Raw genomic sequence first — 16,008 nt, forward strand, 5'->3', positions numbered from 1 at the left:
GCTTTCAATAAAACTTCAATTATATTTGCTGCACGGATATTTACTTTATTCCACCATTCAACCATTGGCAATTCCATGTGGATTTCGTCGCTCTTCACTCTGATACCCTTTTGCTATTTTCTTAGCCTTTAGATGTACATACATACTAGCTAAGTAGCACAATAGTTTGAAGTACTTCCTTCTATGTATATCAGAAATTTTGAATTGTTTTCCTCTTTCCGGTTTATGATAGAAGAAAGTTGCTTATTTTACTATTGTAACAGTATTTAACGGTTGAGTTTTATTTATCCCTTTCTGTGTATTGCATACATACGTATTTGTTAGCGTTTGGTGCTTTGTGCCCGCTCTTCCTGTTTTCCACATCCGGTTACTGCTATGCATCTGATGGTACAAGCAAATAGTTTTAAGTATGGCTTAGACCCTAGCTGAATGCAAGTAAAGTGCTATTTTTGCACTTGTGTGTATTGAAAGCAATTCACTGCGCTTGTTTGTTTCATTTCCTTTCCGAGTTCTTTTTTGCAACAGCTGTGACTATTTACTTTCTTTGCTAACCTACAATTAACCAAGCCTTTTCAATCATTCAATCCTCTCAACGCGGCGATCCCGCAACCCCGAAACCCCGCAACCCCGCAACCAAGCAATCTTCTACGCGCCATTGCAATTTTCATTAAATCTACGCGAAGTAGCTGAGCATTCGTAAGATGAACGAACTCCCAACGCAACTTTACGCCCTTAGCAAGTGCCACTCGATGTACATAAATACAAGAGTAGTAGTGCGCTTGTGTTTTTGTTGTCAGTGTTGTTGTAGAACAACGTTTTACTGTTGATTAGTTGAAAAAATCGTAAGAAGCTACTTTGATTAAGAAGGCTGAAATGATACTTAGTATACATATAGGTATAATGGCTATTCTTATTTGAGGCCATTCTTAACTATTTGAGTGGGCCAGCTCTTTGCTTGCGTTCATCGCTGTGGGTAACTTGATTGAACACACTATAGATTTAATATATATATATATATGTATATATGTAGGTTTGTTCCACACGAGCCAGCGGGATCCCGCGGGTGCCTAAACCAGCCCAGAAAGCGTTCCTCATGCTATAAAAATGGGTAATAGAGAGCGAATACGTTCCACTTTTGGATGGTAAATATCTTCCTCTTTGTGCCTGAAACAGCCTGGACTTGTTTTCCGGGCACAAATGTGCAAATAGTCGAATTGCAATAACAGCTGTTGTGGAAATGGAGAATGCCACAGAAGTTTCCGAAAATCTAGTTTTTTGCTAATTTTTTTAGCCATATAAGATAAATATACATAAAATCATTGTTTAGAGCACGACATGTGGTTTTTTGCGTTCCTCACGCACTGGACACTTTTGGCACTAGTTGGCACATTTTTGGCACTTCTGATAGAGTAACTTATTTTTACGCTCTAATTACCGAAAAAGCCCGGAAAGCGTGTTGAACAAAGCTATTAAAAAAAAAATACTGCGGTCAACATGAAGCTAAACGCAAAACTGGCAACTTTTGTTGGTTAATAATTAAGATGAAGCTTTATGCAGTTCAAAAAGAAATTGCCATCGTGCGACAAAAGCAAAAAAAAAATTTAAAACCACATGAAACAATTAATATACCCAAGAAACTATGGGCCAAATATAGTAAAACTGTTTTAGTTTTTCACTCTCACGTAGGGATGTTAATTTTTTTGCTGTTTTATGATACCGGGTTTTTCGGGATGTCTTTATCACGATTAGTCCTAGGGATTTAGACATTCATTACTTTTCAACAACTTAAATCGAAAAAGTGGATTCTAAATTGTTGAGAAGCTCTCCTACCATAAAATAAATAATAATTAAGTGGGTTTCAAACCAACTTTTTATTTAAAGTGGCGTTTTTATTTTTTTTCTCTGGCGTGAGGATTTATTTTAAAGAACTTTGTAATTTCAAAGATATGATTAATTCCAAAAATTATTAAAAAAAATCAATGCATGGTAGAATAAAAATATGGGTACCAAATAAAAGGAAGGAAACTTATTTAGAAAAAAAAATTATTAAAATTTTTTGGATTCATAAGGACGAATAGGTAACTTTTTAAGCTGATAAAGTTTGAAGGACGAGACTCGAGGATGTTATCGGGTTTATATAAGTCCTTAACATATAATTTTTCAAAAACAAATCTTGCGAAATTTCAAGAAAACAATTTTAAAAGGACATTTTTCATACTTACCAGTCCATATGCACAAAAAACTTTTATCTGATTAAATTCTACAGAATCTCCCCTTTGACTTGATACCCATACTTCTTCTCTAAGCACATTTCACTGAATTTGTTAAATCATTTTGGAATTACTTATGTACGTCACGGACGGTGAACAACTAAAAACGCAATTTTACAATATTTGGCTCATTGTTTCACGAATATATTGATTTTTGTGTGTAAAATTTATTATCGCACGGTGTTAAGTATATGATAATTTTAAATAAATATAGCCAATACTGGTCAAGAAAAGGAGTTTCTATTTCTATTACATATCCCGAAAATTCTGGGATTATTTGCCAAGAATCCTGGGATTTTAGAGACAAAAAAAGGCCGGGATTAACACTTCTACCCTGACGTCAGGATTTTTTTTTAAAGTAAGTTTATTTCAAAAAATTATCTAAAAAAAACAGTGCAACGTAGAATAACAATACGGGTACCCAGTGAAAGTGCAAACTTTAAAGAATTCGAAAAAAATAAAGTTTTTTTCGTATACGAGAAATAATAAGTATTGAAAATGTTATATTATTAAATTATATTATTCAAAGCTAATAAAGTTAGGAGGATGGACGAATTTCGAAGATATGATCGCGTTTATTTTAGTGCTTAATATATAATTTTTTCAAATATAAATATTGCAAGCTTTCAAGGATATTCAAGGACAAAATTTTAAAAGAACATTTTCCACACCCCTAATCTGACGTCAGAGAGAAAAATTAAACACGCAATTTTACTACATTTTGCCCATAGCTTTGCGAATATTTTTATTGACATTTTTGGGTGCCCACGGTATATCGGCAATATTAGGAAGGCTAATTATACGATAATTGGCGCAAACGGCAGGGTCTCCATTTTTATGGATTGACCATATATTCATCGGACCAAATTCTGCTTAACAGCTGATACATGCCCTGCCAGCTCCTAGGCAATCCAACGTAAGCATGAGCTCCATAAAATCTGATGCGCATACAAAAGAAGAGAGGAGAAGACTGAAACTAAACTCTTTCTGCCTGCAACTTTGATGTAAACACCCTATAAAAGTTTGCTATGTTCAATTCCTTTACGAAAATACTCTTTCAGCGGCTAGCATCTACAGCTAGCAACTCATTTAACTGGCTCTTTCACTATTTACTTGGCGATTAGGTTTAGAAGTTGGAATAGCTTGCGACGACCTCCCCGCCCCTCCCCCCCCCAACCAATGCTAAGTTGCATTTGCAGAACAACTTTTTTCTACCAAAATATGCATACTTATGTAGTCACGGTTGCCACTTCATCAAAATTTTGTGTACCACAATATCCAATTTTAAAGGACCTAAATAAAATAAAATTTATAATTTTCTGCTATCTATCAAATATATATATATATGTATATGTATAAATTTTTTTTAATAATAAATTTTCTCTACATATTTGTTTGCATTTGTGCATATATAGACAGTGTCAAATGTGAATGTACACCTTGTTCTAATATCATATTCACAATTATTTTCATGAAAATTTGTTTCCGTAATTACACAGATTTCCAAAAATTTCTGCATATTGAACCAAACCTCTATATCGCTATGATACTCGACGCCCTGAATACGAATCCGCGGTTTGTTAATCTCCATCGCGTCAGGTTTGAGATCATTTGAAGTTTAGGTAGTGAAAAATTCGTTGAAAAACCTGAAAATTCAATACAATTCTTTTGAATTTGACCTTGAGATATGTTGGCATGACTTCTAGATAACTTTGAAGAATCAAATTTTTTCAGACCTAGGGTTCTCATTCAGCGCGTGGAATACCATACAAATATATAGAGGCATGGCTCAATATGCAGAAAACTTTTTTTTGTAAACCTGTGTTATTGTTATGAAGCTAGCTATAAAAAATTTGTATCAAAATTTAAAAATTTTTATTCCGAATTTCTAGAGTATGCAGTTTTGTAGTCCGTTCAATTTTAGCTACGCAAAGTACAAGTTTCAAATCACTTAAAATTACCGTTGATTTGTTAGATTTTTTTTTTTTGTGGAGGGTGGTGCGCGTTTTCTTCCACATAAAAGTAGATTTTGCTTATGCGTTATATAGAAGAAAACGCGCAACACCCTCCACAAAAGAAATCAAAAAAATCAACAGTAACTTCTAGCAACTTGAAACTTGCACTTTGTTTTACTAAAATTGAACTGGCTATAAAATTTTCTAGAAATTCATTGTCAGAATTCCACTGCAGTATGGCGATAACAATAAACAGAACAAGCCGAGCAGCTGCAGCGAGTGCTACATATATCAAACAAACGGATAGCTCCCGCCAACACCAAACGATGGATAGCCATAGTTGGTTCAAAAAGGCCCAAAACTAACAAAAAGGTCCAAAGGCCTAAACGGAGAAAAAAGGCCCATATTTGGTAAAATTGTACCAAAGTGGCAACCCCGTATGTAGTATGTAATAGCTGCCGGCGCCACCCCCGCACTACAGGTTGCCTACTTAAAATTAGTGCTGAGCGCTGAGCATACTATTTGCAAATGCCCAAAGCATATTGCCCATAATAAAGCGTTGAAGGTTTGAATGAGTGGCGCGCGCACATCCACATCCACATACATACATACATATGTACATGCAAACGTCATGCGCGTTCGTAAGCCGTTTGCATGGCGGGCAGTAGTTGGTTAATAACAGGACTATGAATAGATGAATGGGACGCGAATGAATGAGTGGCGCAAAGGTGTTATCTGATTGCAATTCCGCACACACGCAGCAAATAGAAAACAGCAAAACAAATAGTAAATAAATAAATACCAAATAGCTGTCAAGCAAATGAATGAAAAACGAAGGAAATTGACATACAAACAAAAAGGCGAGATATTATCAAATGGAAAACTTGAATGGTTTTTTGTACGTTTTGTTGTTTGGTTGTTTTGTTTTGCTTTGGTTTGGTTTAGTTGCGACGTTGCTTTTGCTTTGAAACGCTCTATGCAAATAGTATAAAATAAAGTAGATGAAGAAGTACTTTTCGCATGAAAGAGGCTCTGAGCCATAACAAAGATAAAGAAAAACAGTAAAAGTAAAAACAGTTGAGCTTGTGATATCAGCGCATCGAAATGACTGCAAGGACAACTTTGGTGCAACGGTTCATATCGGTAATTAACATCTTGACTGACTTTGCAGAACAACAAATAATGATAGCATGATGAATGACGGCAGCTCTGCTGGTGAGAAGAAAGTAGACATTGCACTATTTGGTCAGTCGCATCAATATACCGGGAGTAGTTAACGTTAAATGTATTAAAACTTTTTATAAGTAATACTTCCACAGTAATTTTAATTACAATTACGCATAGAAAACGAAGTTTGGTGTTTGCTGTTTTATTTTTAATATTCAATTTTTCTGTCTGCTGATCTCTTTTATCACAATATATGTATGCACTTAAGTTATTACGTTTGCTACTTTGGCGTTCTTAACCATAGAATCCACCATATGGATAACCAAAACCACCTCCGTAGTATGGGCGCCTATATCCGCCAAAACCGCCATAACCACCATAGGAGTAGGGTCTGTATCCGTATCCACCATAGCCGCCATAGCCTGAATAACGGCCAAAGCCACCGAAACCACCCAAGAATTGACGCGCCTCTCTACGCGCTTCAACGTTTGCCGGCACACCGGCATCCACTTCCAAAAGCTGCTGGACAGCTGATGACTCTCCGATTTGCGATGCTTCCGGAACAATAACATCTTTCACCTCTTCTGTCACAACATCAGTTTCCAGCATATTTCCACTTTCTAATGCTTGTTCTGCACTTTCTGGCACTTGCACGCTTATAGTTTCCTCCTCCACAGGGTAGGCGCTCGAGCAAGCCAACAAGGCTAAGAGAACGATAGCTATTTTACGCATTTTAAAATGTTCTTGTTTGTTTTTTTTTGTTTTGTTGAATACTTAGCACGTAAATATTGACTTGCACAATTAACTTTGAAATTCGCAAGTCGTGATTGCGCTTGGTCGCGAGATGAGTTGTTGATACTTCGATTAGTGCAGCTCGACTATACTGAGAGCCAGTAGCCGTTAATGCTTTTATAAGGAAATTTTGCAACAAATCGAAAACCCAAAGGCGAATTTTGTTTACTATTAAAAGTTTGTTTATTATATGCACAATAAAATAAAATCTGGAAATTCATCGAACGAGAACATGGAAAGCACCGTCAATTGCATTTGAATATCCAAATAAAAGGTTGATTAGGGAGTTTATCAAAGAATGTGTGACTTGCAAGCAAATCTGCTATTTCACGTTTCTTAGTCGGTAAAATTCGTATATATGAATATATATGTGACAAGTTAAAATGAAGGTGACACATCTGTAAATAGTGCTTAATAGCTTAATGAAGTCTACAAAAGAAAGAAGTAATCGTAAATATTCCCTTGACAAACGATAAAAAATGGCCAAGTGAGGCAAAGTCGTAGTGGTAGAAAAATGCATTTTCCAATGCAGAGACTACGCCTATGAAATAGGCAAATTTATTTTATTTAAAAATATGTACAAGTAACTCCGCGTTCACGTCGAAACTCTAAATGACACTAAACATTCAAAATGTTGAATGATGCAATTTGAGTCGAATATTTTTTACCTTTTCGAAAGATTTGACAAATTTAAAATTCAAACCAAGGATATGCATATAGTATATTAGTTGCAAGGCCAATTTATACAAGGTGGTATTACCAGAGTATCTAGGTGGAGAGTTGATGACCAAAAAGCCCATCATACTTCAGATCGATTGAAATTTTGTGTGAGCTTAGCTTGTTAATATATAAATCGAGATTCGGAGGACTGGCTGCTGAACAGCGGTCTTTATTATGCTTTTTTTATCTATTAAAGATGTCAATAAAAACCGAATACTCAACATACTTCAGAAGACTTGAAATTTAGATAAAATTTTATTTATAGTATATAGAAAATGAATTCAATGTTGCCTGCCAATTTTTATGGTCTTAAAGAACTCTCAGCCCATGTTGAATTTGCAATGTTGCAAGTGTAAGTCAGCATACATCAGATAGGCTGTCCTTTCAACGGCACATAGTAATATTATAACTAGATGAAATATCTGCAGCCAGCCTATTCTGATGGTCACATCATATGGAAAATGTCAAAAACGTCATTTCTGTGAAAGCGGGCGTGCGAGAGAAAACGTACATATATCGATGATATGCCATGGCGTATGAGAAACCTATCAAATGAAATTCAATGTTCATAATTCACTGGAGCCTTCATTTCGTCGTCTCAGAAAACGGATGTCGAATGTTACAAAACACGGTTTTGAGAAAATTGACTTTGAAGATTAAGGTCGAATTAATCCGAAACGGTAGATTTTTGTAATTTTTTAAGGAGACGTAGTTGGTGTTATTAGTTTTAATAGTATTATTATTATATTATATTTAGTATTTAATAAAAAAAATCTGTACATCTCTTATGCTGTAAATATGTTACGAACATACGTTTTCTTTATATAAAAACAAAAAACAATACTTAAATGCAATCTTTAGTACATTTTTATTTCTTTCATTTCATTGGAGACTCAGTGCAAGCTTAAATTTAAAAATTTAAAATTTTAAAATTAGTTACTTAGTTTAATTTCCAATTTTAATTGTGTCGTTATAGTAGAGGACCAACGAATTGTCGTAAGTTCAAAGTTTTGCGATACGTACGACAAATGTTTTATGATTAAAAAAAAGATTACATTTGTATGGGAATTTGTCGTATGTGACGCATTTTCAGCACATACAACAAAAGGCATACCCAATCATTAATATTATGTAACATACGACAAAATGAGCACGAAATATCTCAAAAACTAAGGGAGATATAAAAAAATGGATTGCAGAAATCAAAAGAGCATGTCAAACTTAGTAAGTCTGCATCAAAATCCCACAATCGTGATTTCGCACATTGGTCATCCGTTTTCTGAGGCGACGATTTATCAACCAATTTGGTTAATTTTTGTTTATGAAAGCTTATAAAATTGGAAAAAAAAACTAGTTAAGCTCGATTTTTCATTTTTTATTTGTTTATATTAAATTTTTTAGTGCCAAATACAGAAAAAGTGTAAATTTTGAAGAAGACCAATACTCCTGTTTCGGTTGATAAATTTTACATAACAAAAACTGGTTTAAAACAACTCAAAACTAAAAAAAATTGCACAAGAAAAATTTGAAATGTTAAAAAGAAAAATTTTCACAACCAAAAAAAGTTTTTTTGAGTTTTCACAAAAATTTTGGATATGCAGTTTTTTAAACCATAAAGTATAATAAAGTGCAAGTATCAAGTGGCTAAGAGTTCGCGTTGATTTTCAATAATTTTTTTTTCCGCTAACGTTTCGAGCACATCTGCATGCTGAAGGTATTCTTACGCGAAAAAAAAATTATTAAAAATCAACGCGAACTCTTAGGCACTTGAAACTTGCACCTTATTATATTAAAATTTAGTGGTCTATAAAACTGCATATACATAATATTTCTAAAAGTCCACAGCTATAAATTTTTTTGGAGAGTTTTTTTTTTGTAATTTCAAATTTTTCTTGTGAATTTTTGTTTCGTTTTGGGGCATCCCTACAGTTGGTTTAAACTAGTTTTTGTTAGGTAAAATTTATCAACAGCAACAGGAGAATTGGGCTTCTTCAAATTTGACACTTTTTATGCATTTTGCAATAAAAAAATTTAATACAAACAAATAAAAAATCAAAAATTGGGCCTAACTAGTCTCTTGCAAATTTTATAAACTTTCATTAAAAAAAAAGTTAATCAAGTTGGTTGAGAGATGAAGGCTGCAGTGAATTCTGAACATTAAATTCCATTTATTAGCCACTGTGTTTTCTTGGGCAATAATCGGGATTCGCATAAAAATTTTGCACGCACAATATAAAAACAACTATATGATCCTGGTAGAGATCTGTTGCAATTTATGATCCGTTCTGTTTGTTTTGTTTCACTGATAATTTGGCTGCACAGTTTGCTAGCAGTGACAAATTCATATACAAACAGACATTTTGCTGCGGTTTCTTCTAACTTGCTTCAAAAAAATAGCCTTTGTGTTAGATATTTATTTAAATAGATATTATCTCGTTTAAATTTAATTTTTTGCCCATTTAGTGAATTCATTACTAAAATTTCTTAAAGTACGTGCTAGTAGTTCAAAATCAATGATAGTGAGCTCGATTACCAAAGATAACACGACAATTTAAATGAACCCCCTACGTTCGCTCCGGAGACAGGTTGTTATTGTTCACGGTGCATTGTAGGGGTAGACTGAAACAAAGAAATCCACGTGCATACAAAAGCCAATAAGAGTAGTTGAGAGTAAATGAGATTATAAACTCCATGGATTGCACGCTGGATTAAAACACTTTATTATTTTTCGAAAATTGTTTATGAATAATTGTCTTACATTGGTAACGTCATACATCAAGAGTATCCATATTTTGAGGATAATTGTCATGCTTTATTATGACTCACATATTTTACAGTAAATATGAGCGGTGGTTTTTTATTTTTGCTTATGTTTGCGGCGGCCGCTGTGGTTTAGTGGTTAGCAGTGCATGCTGCCATGCAAGAGGGCCTGGGTTCAAGACCGGTTGAACCCAACATAAAAAAATAAAGAAAACCGATGGCAAACCTCCGAGTGTATTTCCGCCATGAAAAAAAAACCGCATACAAATACAATCGTCATTTGGAGTTGGCGTAAAATTGTAGGCCCCTCCCCTTTGTTTGATAACATCAAGGCGGACGCCACAAATCGAAGGAGAAGCTCGGCCAGATAATAACATATGGGTAAGCGCCAATCTATTATTATTATTTATGTACCTCATTGCCTCTTGCGGTTGCATTGCGAATGTCGAACTATGTAAAAAAAAAATTAAATAAAAAAAAGTGAAAAACTTATGCAGAGGCGCACATTTATAAATGTTCAAATAAATTTACATATTTATCCCAGGTACTCCTTCTTTCCGCGAATGCAGTTTACAAATGATAATTATCTAGAATGGGAAAAGTCACACCTTAGCTGTACGTATACTATATATGAGTATATGTACATAAGAATGTACGTATGTTAATAACACTTAAATATTTTTATATCACACATTAATGGCAAATTCAATGTTCAAATATAAAATTCTATGATTCCCCAATGATTCACGTAAAAATATGACGATGCATTTAAATTATAGCTGCATTCGTCGAATTTTTCGAGGTTTGAACGATACATGAAATTAATGGTGTTAATTGATTTGCATCATGAACCTATCAGAAATAAAAATATTTACAGAATTTGTTAGAACGATGTGAATGTGACCTCTATAGGAAAATCAAAAGTTTAAGGAAAACGAATGTAATTTTTTTCAGCTACGAGGTATTTCATATCAGCACCGGTTTGGGCTGCAAATTCTTTTTTTTTTTTTAAATTTACTTAGCTTATTCATTAATTTATGAGGTATTACTAAATACGAATAAAATGCCTGCTTAATTTTATTTGAAAAAAAAAACTGAATGGTTTCTTCTGCCACGGGGTTGGACAATACAATAAATATACACCACCAATATTTATTTACCATTATAAAAGAGAGATAATTATAAATAACACCATGCTACCAATACTAAAAAATTTCAACACACATGAAACAATCAAGATACCCACGAAACTATGGCTCTAATATAGTAAAACGGCGTTTTATTTATTTTTATTTTTTGATTGCAAAACGCCCTAATTCAGTAGTTGATTGAAAAACACCTTATCTTAGAAAACATTTCAAGAAACCCTATTCCACAGTCCGGTCCAAAAATGGCCTATATCAGCTTCCGATTCAAAAACGCACAATACTTTCAATATATTTTTAGTTGGGATAGGGATTTTTTGAACAAAAAATTCTGAGATATGGGGTTCTTGAAAAGTTTTCTGAGAAAGGGAGTTTTCAAACGGGCTGCAGAGATAGCTCGAAATGAAAGATAAAATTCTGTACAAGTAAAAAAAACCTTTTTTTTGGTTCAAAAAGAAGAATAGGATTTGAAAATGCGGTCTTATTTTTTTGTCTTAAACAAATACAGTTAGAAATACGAAATTCAATAATGTGGTCCTTAACATATAATTTTTTCAATACTAAATATTGAAAACTTTCATGGATATTCAGGGATACAATTTTAAAAGGACAATTTCCATACCGATTCGTCATTGCGCCCCAAAAAAATATAATTTTCCTCCATTCTACAGAATTTTTTCTTTTATTTGGCAAATTTTCCGATTTTTAAGCTTAGTTTCCAGCCCATGGGAAATTACAATAAACATATCTACATATGTCTTTATGCTTCTCGAAAAAATACGTAGCCATTGCTGTTGAGTTTTCTTGAAGAAATATGTATGCACATATACTTATGTGTTTTTATATGATTTTTTCTTTCCTTCTTTTCCTTTTGTTTAGAGCTTTCTTTTCTTTAGAGCTGGAGAATATGCTTTGGGCTAGGGCTGCCATAATCTTGAATCCATCGCGCAGGACATGTATTGTAACTGTAGTTTCTTTAGCTCTAGCGTTGCATTATTTTGAAGTATTTTCTGATATTACATAACTGCATTCGCGCACCTTTTAATTATTGATAGTTATCAAAAACACTGGTTTACAGCAAAAATGTTCTGTGAATGCCATTATTCAATTTCCATGTAGAATTGCTCGGTGATTCGGAAAATCGAGTTAATTTTTTTTCTATGGATACGTTTTCGAGATATCTTTAATTTACCGTTATTCTGCTTAAAACAAAAATTGGTTACTTTTAATAACATATATCTTACGAAACAGTTTAACAATCTTAATGTAAAATACGGCTAATAAAATTCTCCATAAACCATGTATACATCACTATCCAATAGGATTTATAGTTTCTGACAAATTATTTAATCATTCCAGTGTTTTTTTTTTATTATTTTTTAATGAAAATATGGAAAAAAGTCATACTTGAACAGAAGAAAAATTAAAAAAATAACAGGTTCTGTTCCAAATTTTTGCATTTGTGCTAAAGCTTGTCCTGTTTGCAAAGAAAATCAAATTACTAATGAAGGAAAGCGAGGGATAAATGAAGAAGTAATGTGTGGTCAAATGCAAATACGCAAAGATGTTTTGTATGAAAAATGAGCAGGAAAGAAAGCTACTCATACGCCACGTACACCTGAGTAACACGCTTTTCTGCTCATATTTCATATAAAAAATATTTGCGCATTCTCATTTGACCACTCATATTTAATTTCTTATTTATCCATCGATTTTCTTCATCAGTAAATTTATTTTTTTTTTATCAGAACAGGCTTTAGCAGAAATGCAAAAATTGGGCACAGAACCTGTTATTTTTTTAATTTTTCATTTCATGATAATATCATTTGTAAGAAACTATCAGTCCTTTCAGAAAGTGATATATGTACGTTTTATGGGGAATTTTATTAGCTTTGATTTGACGTATCTCTTTTCAAGATTGTTAAACTTTTTCGTAAGATATATTTTATTAAAAGGAACCAATTTTTGTTTTAAGCAGAATAACGGCAAATTCAAAATATCTCGGAAACGTATCCATAGAAAAAAAAAAATTAACTCGATTTTTGGAATAACCGTCAGGATAACAATTTTGAAGGTAAACAAAAATTCTATCAGCTGTTCGTCTAACTTTCAAGTTTCTGCAAATTTTCTGTTTGCGTACTATTCCGGATATTTTTCTCTAATTCGCCGGAATTTTGCTGTTGGATGTTTTCTACTAGAGATTTTAAACGAACATACCTACTACAAGCAAAGTAGTTTTGTGGCACAATCCGTCGAGCTGAATGATGAATGATGATGAAATGCTCAAGTTCTGAATTTTTTTTTAATCATAAAACAACAAATTTCTATTGACGGTGACGTAACTTGTGGTCTTAAATGCTTGCCTTACTACATGCCATTAGCAAATTTGAACATATCCTACAATGCGCTTTCGTGATCATTTTTGCCATTTTGTATATGCATAACCTATACATAATTTAGGTAGGCTGTCTGAAGTGAAGTCATTCTAAAAAAACTTACCCAATAAGGACTGAAAACTGTGCTTCCATGCATGCTTCCTAGAAAGGGGGTCCCTATTTACAATTTACGCGAATGTACTTAAGTATAAAGTTATATTATTTAGCATTACAAATAGGATTCAATAAAATATATTTGATCTGAGCCTTAAAGAAGTATGACCGTTATGAACTAAAAAGAGCTTTAAAAGAACTTCTTCAAAAGGCCTTCAGAAGTACGTCCTACAAAAGCCCTTCTGGTAACGTTTCTTTGAGTAGCGAAAGCAGAAGCCCTTCAATTTGTGCCACGCCGTACAAAAAAAAAGAGAGAAATGACTTTCAGAAAGGCCTTTAAACCCCATAATTTTAGTAAAAAAATCAAGCACTGTGTCGAATAACTTTTGTAATTTTTATACATTGACAAAAAATATGAATTTCCAATGGACTGTCCGAAAAACTTTGACTGCTTTGATATTATTTTTCAAATTTTTCTATTGGCAATTTGTAATTTTTACCAACTAACAACAACAAAAAATCTCTGAGAAAAAGACGATGCTATTACGTTGTAAATTGCAATCTGGCGGTGATTTACCCAGCTGCTTTAGATCTCAATACGCATAATTCGTTCATATGTATGTATGCACATACATATGTGCATACGAGTTCATATTTGCTGTGGTAATTAACGCCCATTTGTCACTATAACAGCTAATCAGCTAAATATTTGTTTTGCTCGATATCTGTGCATACTTAGGTATGTGTGTACATTACGTACATAGTACATATGTATTTATTTATATCTGAATAGTTGAAATGCTTAATACACGAATCGGGTGGGAATTCGAAGAGTCATTAGAGAATCATTGAAATAAAATCGTTATGCCTGTAAATGCCAGTTATAAAAGCAAAAGAAATTGAAAGCAATTTATCGATGTAACTAGTGCTCTTAAATCGATAAATCTATGTTCCCTGCAGAAAATTAGATTCATATACGTTTAAGGGCACGATTAGTTCAATATTTTACGATTACTTTTTACGGCCAGCGATGTTACAAATACTTAAAAAATAATATTTAAATAAAAAATACAAATACGTTACAAAAAAGTGTTTGAAATGCAAATGCAAACTACTTTTACAAAAGGTATTTAAAAAATAAATTTGAAAATACCCACCAGATAATTTTTGTTGCCGGCAATAAGGAAAAGTGTCTCCTTCGGCAATAAATTTTCTGCCTGTAATATCGCCATCGTATCGATTTCCCATTAACAATCGCTCTAAAACGTCCGCCAAAGGCAACTGGCCTGCGCGAGTCGTTTCTTATGGCTTTATTGTTCCTAATTTTACTAAAAAAAAAATGTAATAATAATTGTGAATTAAATTAAGTAAGTTCACGAGGTTTACGTGGTTACGAAGTATTTACGCGTTTAAATGAATTTCGTTATTTATACGCGAAATATGCAAACAACGCCGAAACCGGTTTGTCTCCAAACCAAATTTGACAAGGGATGACGGAAATTCGTTCCAAAATACATCATACACCCACCCTGTCGGAAACAACAACAACCAAAAAGGAAACTAGAAAGAGCTTTAATTTGCGGTACGAGAAGAAAGATGTATTGGGATAAAAAAATAAAAATAAGAAATCGCTCCTGCTCCTTAAAAATCGTAGAATATTATTTGTAAATTTAAACCCAAAATCCAAATCTAATCGAAAAACCTAAGCAAATGCTTTTTCTTAAAATTTCAGTCATTTTACTCGATTTGTTCAAATAAATTTAAGTGAAAGATATGCAATTTTAAGAAAAAGGAATAACTTAGTTTTTATATCAAAAAGGTACTTTTGCTAAAAATTAAAAAAAAAAAAATGATTGTTGGGTAATTTTGTTTACATGGATATTGACAACCAAATCAAGTCGATTTTCGAAATAAAATTTTATCAATAACAAAACAAATTTACAATTGAGAAATAAATAACGTTGCAACATCTCTTCAGCACCATACTTGCCGTTTTTGTCCAATATCATTATCATGACTATGAATAAATTGGATGCCACACTGGATGATGTGCAGAACACGCGGTTCGGAAATATCTATCACGATCTGATCAAGCAAATGGCCAAGACAACGCAATTTACCGAGGGTGAAGTGAGCAGCATTCTAATGGTTTACCATAAATTCGTTTTGGCCAACGGTTCCAAGGCGAAGCATATGACCAAGAAGCAATTTTTTCACCTATTTTTGGTTTTATTCAAAATTTTCGATTTGCAAATAATCGAACGGATACTACTGCACATCACACTGGATATGAAAAAGGAGGTAGATGCCGTTGCCTGGGTGCGCCTATTCTCCGTTTTCATGACCAACAAGTTGGATCAGAAAATTAAGTTTACATTTCAAATATACAATACTCATGACACTGGTTTTCTAAATCGCGAGATAGTACAACATGCGGTCGAGAAATTTTTCACTGGTGATGATGAGGATGAAGTTAACGAGTTGCGTTCGGATATGGTTGACTTGTTGTTCAAGAAATTTGATGTGGATAAAGATGGTGTTATATCGTTTGATGATTATGCGACGGTAGTGACAAAGCAGCCAATGCTGTTGGAATTTCTGGGGAAATGCTTTCCATCGTTAACTGGTACGCCAGTCATTGCCCTCTGTGCCAATATTATGTCCAAAGTAAATTTCGATAAGTCTTGTACATAGTTGGTTAAAAAAAAAA

General features: G+C 33.4%; 2 protein-coding genes across 2 annotated transcripts; one reads left to right on the plus strand and one right to left on the minus strand.

Annotated features, from left to right (window-relative positions):
- Positions 1 to 5,590: 5,590 nt before the first annotated feature.
- Positions 5,591 to 6,256, minus strand: LOC118738476 (glycine-rich RNA-binding, abscisic acid-inducible protein-like). Its single transcript, XM_036469411.1, has one exon. The coding sequence runs from the start codon at positions 6,122 to 6,124 to the stop codon at positions 5,687 to 5,689; it is 438 nt and encodes a 145-aa protein (XP_036325304.1). The 5' UTR covers positions 6,125 to 6,256; the 3' UTR covers positions 5,591 to 5,686.
- Positions 6,257 to 15,311: 9,055 nt separating this feature from the next.
- LOC118738216 (EF-hand calcium-binding domain-containing protein 1-like) lies at positions 15,312 to 15,992 on the plus strand. The gene has a single exon (XM_036469139.1). The coding sequence runs from the start codon at positions 15,312 to 15,314 to the stop codon at positions 15,990 to 15,992; it is 681 nt and encodes a 226-aa protein (XP_036325032.1).
- The last annotated feature ends 16 nt before the right edge of the window (positions 15,993 to 16,008 follow it).

Source organism: Rhagoletis pomonella, unplaced genomic scaffold (genome assembly GCF_013731165.1).
Source record: "Rhagoletis pomonella isolate Grant_MI unplaced genomic scaffold, Rhpom_1.0 Rhpom_scaffold_00004, whole genome shotgun sequence".
Lineage (NCBI taxonomy): Eukaryota > Metazoa > Arthropoda > Insecta > Diptera > Tephritidae > Rhagoletis > Rhagoletis pomonella.

Excerpts from the sequence above, each read along its gene's own strand:
- LOC118738476 (XM_036469411.1), bottom strand. The coding sequence starts at position 6,124 with ATGCGTAAAATAGCTATCGTTCTCTTAGCCTTGTTGGCTTGCTCGAGC.
- LOC118738216 (XM_036469139.1), top strand. The coding sequence starts at position 15,312 with ATGACTATGAATAAATTGGATGCCACACTGGATGATGTGCAGAACACG.